Below are 15521 nucleotides of genomic sequence, written 5' to 3'. Positions count from 1 at the left end.
CTTGGCCAGTCAATCACCTTCAACCTCAGCTTCTTTAGCAAGGCAGTGGTCATCTTGGAGGTGTGTTTGGGGTCGTTATCATGCTGGAATACTGCATACTGATCATGCTCTGCTTCAGTAGGTCACAGTACATGTTGGCATTCATGGTTCCCTCAATGAACTGTACCTCCCCAGTGCCAGAAGCACTCATGCAGCCCCAGGCCATGACACTCCCACCACCATGCTTGACTGTAGGCAAGACACACTTGTCTTTGTACTCCTCACCTGGTTGCCACCACACACGCTTGGCACCATCTGAACCAAATAAGTTTATCTTGGTTTCATCAGACCACAGGACATGGTTCCAGTAATCCATGTCCTTAGTCTGCTTGTGTTCAGCAAACTGTTTGTGGGCTTTCTTGTGCATCATCTTTAGAAGAGGCTTCCTTCTGGGACGACAGCCATACAGACCAATTTGATGCAGTGTGGGGCGTATGTTCTGAGCACTGACAGGCTGACCCTCCACCCCTTCAATCTCTGCAGCAATGCTGGCAGCACTCATACGTCTATTTCCCACACACAACCTTTGGATATGACGCTGAACGCGTGCACTCGACTTCTTTGGTCGACCATGGCGAGGCCTGTTCTGAGTGGAACTTGTCCTGTTAAACCGCTGTATGGTCTTGGCCACCGTGCTGCAGCTCAGTGTCAGGGTCTTGGCAATCTTCTTATAGCCTAGGCCATCTTTATGTAGAGCAACAGTTCTTTTTTTCAGATCCTCAGAGAGTTCTTTGCCATGAGGTGCCATGTTGAACTTCCAGTGACCAGTATGAGGGAGTGTGAGAGCGATGACACCAAATTTAACACACCTGCTCACCATTTACACCCGAGACCTTGTAACACTAACAAGTCACATGACACCGGGGAGGGAAAATGGCTAATTGGGCCCAATTTGGACATTTTCACTTAGGGGTGTACTCACTTTTGTTGCCAGCGGTTTAGACATTAATGGCTGTGTGTTGAGTTATTTTGAGGGGACAGCAAATTTACACTGTTACACAAGCTGTACACTCACTACTTTACATTGTAGCAAAGTGTCATTTCTTCAGTGTTGTCACATGAAAAGATATAATCAAATATTTACAAAAATGTGAGGGATGTACTCACTTTTGTGAGATACTGTATATATAGCTGCAAGCAATGATGAAATCCATGTGATTAGCCACCAGTACCAAACATACAGGTCAAGTATCATATAAATCACTCATTGCATGCAGAACATTAATTAATGAGTCTTTAATGGTCACATACACAGCAGAGCACAGTGAAATTCTTTTCTTCGCATACCCCAGCCTGTCAGGAAGCTGGGGTCAGAGCGCAGGGTCAGCCATGATACGGCGCCCCTGGAGCAGAGAGGGTTAAGGGCCTTGCACAACAGTAGCAGCTTGGCAGTGCTGGGGCTTGAACCCCCGACCTTTCAATCAGTAACTCAGAGCCAGAAGCCACCACTGCCCTGCCAACTGCCAACTTTTGTTGGCATATCAAAATTCCCTTTGCAATTTAGCATCTGCAATGTCTTCGCATAATGCTGACCAAGTTTGGGGACAATCACATGAATCCCATAGGATATATATGCAGAAATGCAGAGCCAGCAATTTTCAAAAAATCCACATTAAATCCAAAATGACTGAGTTTCTGTTGGGTGGAGCTAATGACTCATTTTGAAAATTGTCCAGCTTGATGAGAGCAGTAAATGTACAGAGTTTGGTGACTATAGGTAAAACTGACCCCACAACTTTAGTCAAAAGGGGACGTTACAGAGGCCCCCCTCCATGCCCATATCTTAGATTTTGCCTACTCCTAATGACCAACAACTCTGATAGGTGTGCTCACTTCCATGAAAAATTAAGCATGCTAAGGGCCACAAAAACACCAGAAAGGAGAATTAATGTTTGATGCATAACCACAGCAACACTATATAAGATATCAAAAATCTTTTAACAATTTTACTAATGTAAAAATTCACAGCTAATGCTGTGTCTTTGACCTTATGACCTTGTGACCTTATTCTGACCAAGTTTAAGGTGATCTGGGTAAAGATAAGAGGATTATTACAAAATCTGTTGTAAGTCACACACTTACTGCTGCCAGTTATCTCGCCAAGACTGTGACTCACAATAGCCAATGCATGTGATCAATCCCCAGTAGCAAATCTATAGCTCAAGCTTCATCTAAACACTTCCTGTTGGGCGGAGATAATGATTGCGAAAGTTGTTTGGGTCAATGAGAACATCAAGTCTACTGAGGTACGCATATCTACGAAAAAGTATGCACGATATATGCACCAAGTTTATGTACCATGTAAAAGAGGGCACTGCAGAGCCCCTCCACCAAGCCAATGTTTGGGCCCTAAATATAGCTGCAAGCAACAATGACGGGTCCAATCACTACAGTGCCATCACCACGTTGTGCGTGTATGAAAACTATGCATAGTGAAGCAAGTGCTGTAGAGTAACTTATTTGTGCTGATGTGTTAGGTTAAGCCCAAGTCTAAGGCTTTACAACAACTTCCATGTCCAAAAATACAGCTCGTATTTGGTGATATAATGCATAATAAAGATGAGATGCTATCTTTATTAGCCATTAATTAACTGTAGTGAAGTAATGTGTAGTGTGCACATGCATTTAAGGGGGTGCAACATAGCTCTGTTAATGTTCTTTTCACCTAGTTTTTGATTTGTCTTTAATTTATTTAATCATTTTCATATGGTTCATTTACATGTGACTCATTTACATATGATTCATATTCATGAGATTCATATTCATGAGATACATTTTCATGAGATACATTTACTGATTTGCTTCTCTTTAAATCCAGTTTTAGACTGTGATATTACAAAGGTCTTTCCAGATTATTACTTGCTACACTGTATGAGATAACCCCAGTAAAATTGCCTGAATTCTATAATATAATTTGTTCACCATGTTAGATTTAAATCCTCTAAAAACAGACTCGCAATTAAATAACATTACTCTGTTCCAGTTCACATCCTTCAAAGCATTGGCATGTTCTGCTTACTCTCACAATCCTCCAAACTCCCACACACCCAAAGTCTCCATAAACAAATGAGACAGCAGTGTATCCTACAAAAACCGAACGTTGTCCACAATGTGAAAACAACTCGGAGAGTAAGCTGGACTAACCAACAAAATTACCAAGACTGATAAACAGTCTGCACACAATAATTAAAAATAATGTCCTTACCTTTTAAAGACTTGTAACAAATAATATAACAGTGTAGCACGTAAAGCCGAGGAGATAACACTAATACAATTAAATAAACTGAAACTCTAACCCGGTCAGAGCCTCAAAACAGAGAAGCACATTAATACAGAAGTAAATTTTAAGAGGAGTGAGTCCACAAAATCTAGGTGGAGTAATACAACGACAATATCTTAAATAAAAATCCGAATTCTGTAGAGCTGGAAGGCCGAGTGCAAAAAATAAAAATAATAGAAGAGCGAAAAAGACTCCGCTGTGTAGGTGATGCAGTTCACCCCGATATCAAGAGTTTAACATGGTCTCCTTCTTCCTCCGCTGAAAAAAAGTCCTTCTGAACACCGTTATATGTAATGCGAAGCCGAGCTGGGTGAAGTATTCCATAGTTTTTGATTTGATTTGAATTACAATGTAACACAGGGGTCAGGAACCTAAGGCTCTTTCAGTGATTGCCTATAGCCCAATGGCGAGGAACAAAAACAACCATGAAAGCTAGCGTGTCAATTCAATTAAAACTCTACATATTTTAAAAAAAAAAAAAAAAGTTGCATAACACAATCGGTGCCCGTTTGCCATGTATGCACCAACCAATCGTGATGTTGCACAGCCAGCTCAAACTACATTGGACGATGTGGAGCAGAGCGGAAATTTCCCGGTCTAATTCATAAATTGGGTGAAAACTACATAGTCTCTTCAGTTTTTTAACAAAAGTGCAATTGCTAAATGAAAGGGCGAGGAAAGAAAAAACAAAGAAAAAAAAAAGCTATGAGAACTGATCCTTCCAGTACAAACGGACAGACAAATTTGCATATTTGGAAGTCGCATTAATGGCAAGTAGTTTTCAATTTACTCTTACTTACATACTGAATCTTGTATTGATTTACCATTTGAAAAAACTATCATAGTTGGTTAGATGAATTCCAAGTGCCACCTACTAGGTGAAGTGCTGGTTGAGGTCAAGAACATGTAACATGTGAAATCTCCTTTATTACATTACCACTTTTAATAATTATGCATAGTTAAAATAGTAAAATACTCAAGATAACTATAATAATAAGAACACATATAGAAAAACATCAAAAACGTTAACTTTTCTCTGGCTCTTTAAAGAAAAAGACAACTTTTTTTTGGCTTTTATGGTTCAGCCAGCTGAAAAGGTTCCCGACTTTTAATGTAACAGCTACGCAAAGATTAAGTGTAATTTAACCTGCATTTAAGTGGGCAAATATAAGAGGACTATTGCAAAGTCTGTTGTATGTGCCCCACTTCCTGACTTGTTTAAGCTCTTTTCAGTTAATCAGCAATCAGTGTTCTTACCTTAACTCGCTGAAGTCTTTTCTCAGAACCTCCAGGGCTCTTTGGAGAAACTGCTGAATAGAATTGCCCTTCTTCATCTAGAATAAGAGGTATGAAGACACACAAACACAGAAGTATGTAAATAGCTAATTCCTTTCTTTTTGCTATACACTGACAACATTTGGGTTTGAGATCAAAAGATGAATATGATCAAAAGATAAACACAAAAGATAGAACTTCAGCTTTTATTTCCCTGATATCCACATCTAGTTCTGTTAAACAACTTGGAACATTGCGACCTTTAGTGACCTCAAGAGTAGCCAATTTTTAGGTGAGCAAAAGTATAGGAACAGACAGCCTTAAAGTAAATAACACTAAATATTTGATTGCATATCCCTTGCTTGCATTAAGGCCAACCCATTGACATCACCAACTGTTGCTTTCTTCATTTGTGATGCAATTAGGTGCGAGTAAGGCCCTATTTTATTTATAGAACAGTAATCTTTCAGCGTTTGATCTTCACAACACATGTTTGTGGAAGTGTATCATGGAAAGGAGATTTCTGAGGACCTCAGAAAAAGGAGTTGCTGATGCTCATCAGGCTGGAAATGATCCATCTCTAAAGAGTTTGGACTCTTCCAGTCCACAGTCAGACAGATAGAGGAAATTTAAGACCATTGTTACCCTTTCAAAGGAATGGTCGAGAAACAAAGATCACTCCAAGAGCAAGACGTGTAAAATAGTCCACAAGGTCACAAAGGAGCCCAGGGTAACTTTTATGCACATTAACATTGGCTAATATGTTAATGAGCCTGCCAGCAGCAGAACACCGAACATCAATGGTGTGCATGGCAGCATTCCAAGGAGAAAGCCACTGATCTCCAAAAAGAACACAGATGCCCCTCTGCAGTTCATGTGGACAAGCCAGAAGGCTACTGGAAAGATGTTTTGTGGATAAATAAGACCAAAATGTATTTTTTGGTTCAAATGAGAATGATTATGTTTGGAGAAAGGAAAACACTGCATTCTAGCATAAGAACCTTATCCCATTTCTGAAACATGCTAGTGGTAGTATCATGGTTTGAGCCTGACTTGCCATCATTGATGGAACAATGAATTCTGAATTAAACCAGCAAATTCTAAAGGAAAATATCACTATACTGAATCGTACATATTGTACCAATGGCCGAGCAGTAGGTACTGTCACTGTATGCGATTTCGGACACAGCCATGGTTTGGGAATGCATGGTTGCTTCTAGAATAGGCTCACTAATCTTTATTGATGATGTGACTCATGATGGTAGCAGCAGAATGCATAAAAGTTTAGTGATGAAAGTGGGTTGCCAGAGCCAGAGAAGGTGAGTGGTGAAGGATGCTCACCTGTGGGGAATTCTATTAATGAACGTTGTGCTGCAGTGAGGAGATGTGAGGATAAAAAGGGGAGAGCCGAGAGAGAGAGCAGCCAGCACAAAGCAGAATGCGTGTGTGTGAATAAAATACGCTGGAAAATGAAAGAAAACAAAGCTCCTTTTGAGTTGTCCCAGGCCTGCCTCCGGTTTCCTAATTTCTGCCAAAATAATATTGAATGTACCGTAAGTGTTACATAATTTAATTTACTTTAAGACATCTATTCCAATACTTTAGCTCACCTAAAAATTGGGTGGTCTGCTACCAAAGGTGCCCTTTCCTAGTTCGTTTAGCACATCTAGATGTAAATATCAGGAACTGAAAGCTGAAACTCTGATCTATCAACTTGTATTCATCTTTGATCTCAAACACAAATGTCTTCAGTGTATAGTAAAAACAAAAGAATTGGCTTTGCCGTTCCAATATGCATCATCATATCCAGAATATGATGCATATAGGAAGAAAAAAAAGTGGAAAAAATCTTTGTTCGTCCTAATATCAATGCAATAAATAACAAATTAAGGTTTAACAGGAGAAAATAATATTTTGCTGTTATTAGGCGGTCATTGTGGGTACCTTGACTGTTTTCCGGTGTCCAGATCCATCCCAGTAACTGAAAGTGATTTCAATTTCTTCACCTGAATATGAAAAAAGTCAAATTTAAGTACATTTTGTTAAGTTTATTCAGCCTATTAGCAACTCGTTTTTATTTCACCTACTCAGCATAGTCGAGTTCGGACACTTTTTGGGCCTCAGAGTAAGGGGCCAATGTAGATTATTAAGTGTATGCTCAGTACATATGAGCAAAAAATACTAGTTACTGGTGACCCTAGGGTATTGATTTTTCTTCTCTCTTACCAGTTACTTGGTCTTGAATCTCTTCATGAGACCCAAGGGACCCACCCACCAAAATTCTCATAAGGTTATCAGATTTCATGCTTACCCTGGCTCAAGAATCACATAATAGATTTCACTTTGAAAACCACTATCCATTACAAACTGACAGACTCTCATTCCTAATTGAAGTAGAATTCTTCACATCTCAAGCACATCAAAAGTTCCATTACTTTTTCACAGTTAAATAGACTTAAATGCATCTGCAGAGAGAATGAAGACTTTTGTTAGAAAATTAAGGAAGTGTGCACTTTTAAAATTTTTATTTTTATTTTTTACAACTTTTTATTCCCCAAGAACATCACAGATCTTGTCATGGCCCAAGTTAGCACTATTGAGAGAACAGATGCACTGACCTCTAAACATTTTACGGCTAGAACAGAGAGAATTCCTGGTGCGCACTTATCGTGCCACTAACACAACAGTGATTGATATAATACTTAAAAACTTCAAAACCCTACAGGACAATCCTGAGACAGCTTCCCTTTTTAAGGAACCTCCATTAATTTTCTTCAGACAGAACAAAAACATCAAAAAGCAAATTTTCATGAGTGAATTAAATGATCAGGCCAGTAGAATCTATGGTACTCTTGCATGAATCCATACAAGATGTTCCACAAGCAAATTCATTAATACAGCCAAAAAAATCACAGAACCTAATGGATGTGGTTTATTAGCCATCACTCCTTGTGCATCACCACAGTTGACATTTATCATCTTTTCTGTAAGGAATGTAATAAGCTATACATAGAACTGGAGGAGACTGGCTGATTATTTTTTTGAAGCACCTTAATAGCAACAAAATGAAGGATATCTCCTTACCAGTGGAAATACAGATTTGCTTTATACACAGTTCACTGAAACCCGTCTAAAAAAATATCTTGATTTTGGTCTCATCACAGCAAAAAAAGAAAAAATTACTGGGTCACTCTTATCAGTCTCTCCAGGATTTTGTGATTGCAGAATCACATTAATGCAAAATCAACAATAAATAAATAAATAAAAAATTCAGAGGAGATTGCAATTTTTCAAAATTACTAAAGATTTTCCACAGATTTGGGCCAACACATCATGTGACGTCATCACAACACACATTCATTCAAAGCCCTCTTTGATCTACATGCATCGAACACGAGTACAGCTAAAAAGGTCTCATATATTAACAAACAAAACTTGTTCACATTCCTCCTGTGTGTGCATACACACTGGTTCTCTTCAGACGCTGAAAACGCTATACAGCGATTTTCAAGCGGCTGGGAGCAAAGGAATGTGGTTTTTCTAACAATAATTTTTCTATGGAACAATTCTAAAGGAAAATGTCAGGACATCCGTCTGTGAACTGAATCTCAAGAGAAAATGGGTTATTCAGCAAGACAATGACCCTAAGCACACAAGTCATTCTACCAAAGAATGGTTAAAAAAGAATAAAGTTAATGTTTTGGAATGGCCAAGTCAAAGTCATGACCTTTATCCAAGAGAAATAATGCGGAAGGACCTGAAGTAGGGCTGAGCGATAATTTTATAATTATCGCAATATAATTTTCCTTGATATAATTTTAACAAAAGTTCAATAACAGTTCAATATATGTTTATGCATCGCACATGATCTGCGTATATGCACAAAATACTGTGCGAGTGCGTGTTGCATATCGGGCAGATAACGTAGTGTTGTTTACCAACACAGTGGTGGCTAACAGGATTGTAGTTAGAGTGGAGAAATGAGTGACACTGGAGCAAACGTAGTGCTGCCAATGACCAGCTCAAATTACGATGACATCATCGACAGAAAAGGTCATTCAACTTTTGTAATTTGGAGATGTTTTGGCTTTTATGATCAGACATAACAGAGCAGCGTGCACTGCAAAACTGTGCCACAGATATGTGCCAGCAACGACAGGCAACACCACAAACCTCTCTCACCATTTAAAACATTACCCGTTAGAACACGCAGAAAGTCAAAAATTACTACCACAAACTAGTGTTGTTAGTGGAAGTGGAGCATCTACAAGCACCAGGCCAGTATTCAGTGCAACTACACCATGCCTTATGACAAAAAAACGAAAAGACATCACAAATGCAGTTGTATTGCAAAAGACATGCTTCCCATTAGCACTGTCAAAAATGAAGATTCAATAAGTTCTCTCTCTCTCTGTCGGTTTCATGCACACACACACACACACACACACACACACACACACACACACACGTGCGCACGCGAATACTCAGGTTAATACCATGGAGATATAAATGAACAGTCGTCACATGCCGTGGCTCGAGGAAGCTGCCAAAAAAAAATTTCTTACTAAAATATTTCATAGGCTGTTTGTATGCAAACAATTTTATTCATAATGTTACAGTTGGACTTTTTTGTAGCTGAAAAGAACACTGAGTATGTCATTTGTTATTTATCTTTATATTCTAGTTGAAACATTTTTGTAATAAATATAACGGCATAGTAGGAACTGAACTGTCACTTCATTTATCAAAGTTCTTCCACCAAAAAAAAAAGATTATGTTGACCCTTGTGAAATTTTATTGATAATTTGCTTTTCCATCAGCTATATCGGCAAACATTTTAATGCGCTAAAGCTTTCATAACCAAAAAACCTTTGATGGAAACGTGGCTAATGTTTATAGGCACAGTTATTCAAAGAAAATTCTATTTGCTTTTTTCCTACCATTATTTGCATTATTCTTTTCCATATCTGGTGATGTAATAATGGACTTTTGCATTCGACTGCTTAGCTTAAACACACTTAACTATCTTGATTTATCAAAACACAAAATAGAGATTCCTGTGAAAAAAGTAAACAATACCAATAATTAATATTCCTTTATGAGTACAAATAAGTGTAATTGTGTAAAAGTGTAAGTGTAAGTGTAAATAAGCCTACATATTACACCAGCATCATTCATGTTCAGATACATACAATAATTGTTATTTTCATATCACTTACTCTTGATTTTCTCCTGCTTCCGCTCCCATTCCTGTCTAAGCTCCTCCCTCAGGCGATTTTCCTCCTCCTGGACACAAAAAAGACAAAAACAAACAACTCGTTTAAACACCAAACAATATAGCCGTAAGTAGCGATCTGCAGGTCCAAGCACCCTTGCTAAGCGATTCAGAATTATAAGGGCACTATAGATTAACATACTTAATAGGTTTTCTGATTTTAACCCAATGCTGAATAATGGGAATACATAGCAAATACTATACAATAAAATGAAAAAAGAAGATTCTATATAAAGGAATAAAGCAATAAAAAGGTGGAGATGATATTAGATTGTCAAATCTCAGTGTGGATGTGGTACAGGAAAAGGCCTGTGCTGGCTTGCCATGTGAATCAAATTGCCTCCCTCAAAGTCTTGGTCAAGGTTATTCACATAACAGAATGCTAGCGAAGGCTAGAAAGGCTGTCAGGTCACTGTGGTAACTTGGCTGACTAACTGAACACAGCCCATGATACATCATACAGGTTGTACTTTGAAAAACACATTCTACTTTTCCTTTAAACAAACACATTTTGTTATTATTTATTTATTTATTTTAACAGTTCACTGGTGCAGGTGATGGTATTTTCATTGTTGCAGGTTTCTTCTCTTCCATACAGTCTAGCCTAGGGAAGTGCATCAAAAGTCAAAAACTTTTACCTCTCTTTCCCGGTCTGGAAGAAAGCTGGTGTCGACATCAGGATTCTTCCCCAGCTTTTTTTTCTCAACCGGGTTGTCTAGCAAACAGCAACAAGTCAAATTAATAACAAAAGTTGAAATCTATATTCATAGCAACAGGACTAAACAGGTTGTCTATGCAAATGTCAACTACTAGAAAAAAAGTTCAGGTAAACTTGCAGGGCTATCGCTATGTTCAAGTAGTCTTGGAAACTGGTAAATATAACACTAGAACATACAATGAAGTCATATTTACAGGTAGGAAACTTGGGATTCTGCATGAGGGGTTTACAAGATGTGATGCATAATGCAAACTTTTAGCCCAGTGAATTTTTTTGTTACAATACTTCCAATGTAATTGGAACTGGAAACAATCATATACAGTGGTGCTTGAAAGTTTATGAAACCTTTAGAAATGTCTATATATCTGCATAAACATGACGTAAAACATTATCAGATTTTCACACAAGTCCTAAAAGTAGATAAAGAGAACCCAGTTAAACAAATGAGACAAAATACTACAAGTTGTAATTTATTAAGGAAAATGACCCAATTACACATCTGTGAGTAGCAAAAGATTAGCAGTTACTTTTTAAGGTGAAATTGGAGTCAGGTGTTTTCAATCAATGGGAGGACAATCAGGTGTGAATCAGCTCCCTATTTTATATATAAAAAAAAATAGGGCTCTATCAAAGTCTGCTCTTCAAAACACATGTCTGATGAAGTGTATCATGGCATGAACAAAAGAGATTGAGGACCTCAGAAAAAGAGGCTGGAAAATTTTACAAAACCATCTCTAAAGAGTTTAGACTCCACCTATCCACAGACTGTGTACAAATTGAGGACATTTAAAGCCACTGTTGCCCTCCCCAGGAGTGGTTAAGGAACAAAGATCACTCCAAGAGTAAGATGTGTAATGGACTGACTGCAAGGTCATAAAGGAACCCAGGGTAACTTCTAAGCAACTAAAGGCCTCTCTCACATTGGCTAATGTGAATGTTCATGAGTCCACCATCAGGAGAACACCAACAGTGGTGTGCATGACAGGATTGCAAGGACAAAACCAGTGCTCTCCAAAAATAACATTGCTGCCTATCTGCAGTTTGTTAAAGATCTTGTGGACAAGCCAGAAGGCTATTGGCAAAATGATAAGAACCTTATCCCCTCTGTGAAACATATGGTGGTAGTATCATGGTTTGGGCCCGTTTTGCTGCATCTGAGTCAGAACGGCTTGCCATCATTGATGGAACAATGAATTCTGAATGATACCAGCGAATCCTAAAAGAAAATGTCAGGACATCTGTCCATGATCTGAATCACAAGAGAAAGTGGGTCATGCAGCAAGACAACGACCCTAAGCACACAAGTCATTGTACCAAAGAACGGTTTAAAAAAAAAAAAAGAACCAAGTTAATGTTTTGGAATGGCCAAGTCAATGTCCTGACCTTAATTTAATAGAAATGTTGTGGAAAGACCTGAAGCAAGCAATTTATGTGAGGAAACCCACCAACATCCCAGAGTTGAAGCTGTTCTGTACATAGGAATGGGCTAAAATTCCTCCAAGCTGATGTGCAGACTGATCAACAGTTACCAGAAACGTTTAATTGCAGTTATAGCTGCAGAAGGGAATAACACCTGATACCGAAAGCAAAAGGTTCACATACTTTTGCCCCACACTCACAAATATGTAATATTGGATTATTTTCCTCAATAAATAAATAACCACATATAATATGTTTGTCTTATTTAATTAATTGGGTTCACTTTATCTACTTTTAGGAGCTGTGTGGAAAATGTGATTGTTTATGTCACATTTAAGCAGAAATGTAGAAAATCACAAACCTTCAAGCATCTCTGAATTTTCTTTAAAATTAGATAATTAAACATTTCTCGCTTTTCAATCAGCTTCAGCACAGCCAATAAATGAGACAATTGAATGCTAGGGACTTGGGGCACTGGACTTACATTTTCAGAGTACAAGTTATTTGAATATTATATTTTCTAAAACCCATATGCTGTAGATATGTTTCATATTTGATGTCAATAAGCAAAGGTGCAGTCTGAATATCACCTCAGCAAAATCTGATTAAGATTTGATCACATTTTTGTAGGAGTTTTTTTTATTTTTTAAAATTGTATTTATTATAGGGATGTCACGATACCAAAAATCTAGTAGTCGGTACTAGGGTTGCACAATTAATCGAATATCGATTGCGATTCCTAAATTTGCAGCCAGTCACCATAGAGAGGCGCAGGGATGACGTCATTTTGTAGTGCCAAAACCCGGAAAGGCTTTAGCATCTTAGCGCTCGAGCTGCCAGTTTTGCTGCGAGCTCCAGCACTTGTGCGAGGGGAAATCATGACACTAGCATGATGCTAAATGGCACTAAAGAGGTTGTCGGGGACATTTAACATCACGACGAACAGGAAAAAACTTTGCAGATAAACTCAGGGCTCTACAGTGCAACCATTTCACTCGCGTTTGTGACTTAAAAGTACTTTGTGCGACTGTGAATAAATATTTAATTGCACCGGTGCGAGTGACCTGTTCGGAGTTATAAAATACAATCAGAATAAAAACTACAGGAAGTCCAAAATGCATCTACACCACGCAACAGTTACTTTCACACTGCTTTTCATCACCTCAGAACAAGTGTGGAAATACTGCAGAGAAGCCATTATGATGACAAGAGTAACTCTGTACATCATCTGCTTCTCTCAACTTCCCAATCTCACAACCGCCATCTTTTATTGATCACCAAAATGACCTGAACTTTCACCTGCTCGTGGAGACACAGCGGTGTCGGGCGGAGTAAATTAATAATAATGCTAACGCTGCAAGGTGGGTTTAATTCAAACTTCTTTATGATTGGTGAGGAATTATTTAATAATCAAGATTAGCAACTGTTCAGGAGTACGCTGCTGCTCTCCTTCACGCTCTTCAGTAATTCAAATACATAGCATAGTCACATCATTTAAACTTAAGGTTGGCAGATATCATCAGAAAAGTCAACTCCAGTTATCATGTTTTGATTTAGTCCCCCGAAAACAATATTACCAGCATTGGTAATATTGTTTATGACAGACCTCCTGATTAAAGTTTAAATAAAAAAGATTGGTATCTGGATCGGTATCGGCTGTAAAAATCCTGATCGGAGCGTCAGTAATGAACACCATTAAACTAAAGCGCTTTGCATCTGACGGGTAAATGAACTCACCCAATCACATCCTATATGAGATTATTCAGATATATACACAATACACAGAGCGGTTCGAGAACTGACTCCAGCCCAGAACCATGACAGTGGAAAATGTCTTATAGTGTAGCTTTAAATATATTTAAGAGGAGCAGACTTCAAACATTGAACATTCAGGTTTATTGTATTTGTTTACTAGGTAAACAGGTTAACGGTTGTTTTTTGCATATAGTCTGAAAAATTAACTGAAAATATTACATTGTTCCTAAATTCTGTCATAATTGACAAGCTCAAGTTTTCTCATGCTACTTCTGTGTTATATTGTGGCACATTAACGTTACCATCTCAAAAAAAAAAAAAAAACAAAAAAAAAAAAACCAACAACTCAACTTCAACTGTGTTCCTAAATATTTGTAATTATTATTAAAGGAATTGTCTTGCGTCTCTCCTCCTGTAAACACTGTTAATGCCTTTTCTGCATTCGCCTGAATTGTTTTCATTTGGTTGCATATTGTTATATTTGATGCATATTTTCATTTGGTTGATGGCATTTTTATTTTTACTTATCCTATATATTGGGTACAATTTATTTATGTTTGGCTTCTACGAGATGATACACTTTAAGGATCAGTCTAATTTGATGCAAAGATTTGTACATTAGCAGGAATGTAGCACAACATGGAGGTGAAAGCAGCGGTCTGTTTATTTAAATGTGAAAGTGCAATAAAAAATGTTGTTCCTAAAATCAATGAATAATCGTGATAAATAATCGAGATCTCAATATTCTCAAAATAATCTCAAAATAATCTGGATTATCATTTTGGCCATAATCGTGCAGCCCTAGTCGGTACCTATACCACCAAAAGTACACGATACTTGATACCAAAGTCAATACCACGGTGTGGTATAATAATAAATAAAGAAATAAATTTTTAACTCTCCTGGAGAACATCCTCCTGAGGCTGATATGGACAGAGAGAGAGGGTGAGAGAGAGAGAGAGAGAGAGAGAGAGAGAGAGTATTTTAATGATCAATCACTGTCTGACAATGACTAATAAAACTGTGGAGGCTACAAGTGCTAAGGTGCAGTCCTAAATGCACACACACACACACCTCCTTATACTCTGAATGCAAGCATTAGTTTAAATTCACTGATATGGTGGAAGGCCGGAAAGATTTATTAAAAGCATGAACATGTGAATAATTATTAATGACATTAGACTACATTTATCTGACAGGACACGGGCTGAATGGCGATGCATGGTGGAACATTAGGAGGTAGTTTATAACATCGCAATGCGTTAGCATCGTTAACAAATAACTGTCTATCGCTAACATTACATGGAGCATAACGTTAGCTGGTTTCACGCCACAATGCAGCTGCCTCAAACAAACATAATATAGGACCGTCTTTCAGGTGCTTCACCAAATTCCAGGTGTTTCCTCGCTTAGTTTGAAATGAATGATAGCATTGGTTGCACACCGGCTTCAGAGTATCAATTATAATTTTGTTGTCATCCGCCTTGAATGCGAAGTATTTCCATATGAGACTCATACCATCTTTCCTCTCAACAAGTCAGCGCTAAACTTGTCACCATCTTCTGTAGTTTTTCCCCTTGTGCTTGTAGACGTTCTTCTTCTCCTTTACCACTTGTGGACCAACTAAAACACTTGCGCGTATTTGCTGCCCCAATCAGTTCCGTAAGAATTGCAAGCTCGATAACTTCATTACCAACGGTACCAACGCTACTGCAGAAAAACCAAGTACAGTCACATTTTAAAAATGTTGGTACCGACTT

General features: G+C 38.1%; 1 protein-coding gene across 1 annotated transcript in view; it reads right to left on the bottom strand.

Moving 5' to 3' along the window:
- The window catches only part of fam50a (family with sequence similarity 50 member A), a 41869-nt gene that overhangs the window by 14211 nt on the left and 12137 nt on the right, over window positions 1-15521 (bottom strand). Inside the window, exons 5-8 of the mRNA XM_053642845.1 lie at window positions 10508-10584; window positions 9814-9880; window positions 6539-6600; window positions 4577-4653 (exon numbers count right to left, since the gene is read on the bottom strand). Of these exons, the coding sequence (XP_053498820.1) occupies window positions 4577-4653; window positions 6539-6600; window positions 9814-9880; window positions 10508-10584 (283 nt within the window). The remainder of the gene's footprint in view (window positions 1-4576; window positions 4654-6538; window positions 6601-9813; window positions 9881-10507; window positions 10585-15521) is intronic.

This window comes from Ictalurus furcatus, chromosome 15 (assembly GCF_023375685.1).
Source record: "Ictalurus furcatus strain D&B chromosome 15, Billie_1.0, whole genome shotgun sequence".
NCBI lineage: Eukaryota > Metazoa > Chordata > Actinopteri > Siluriformes > Ictaluridae > Ictalurus > Ictalurus furcatus.
The sequence above is the reverse complement of the archived record's forward strand: the minus strand, read 5'-3'. Positions and strand labels throughout refer to the sequence as shown.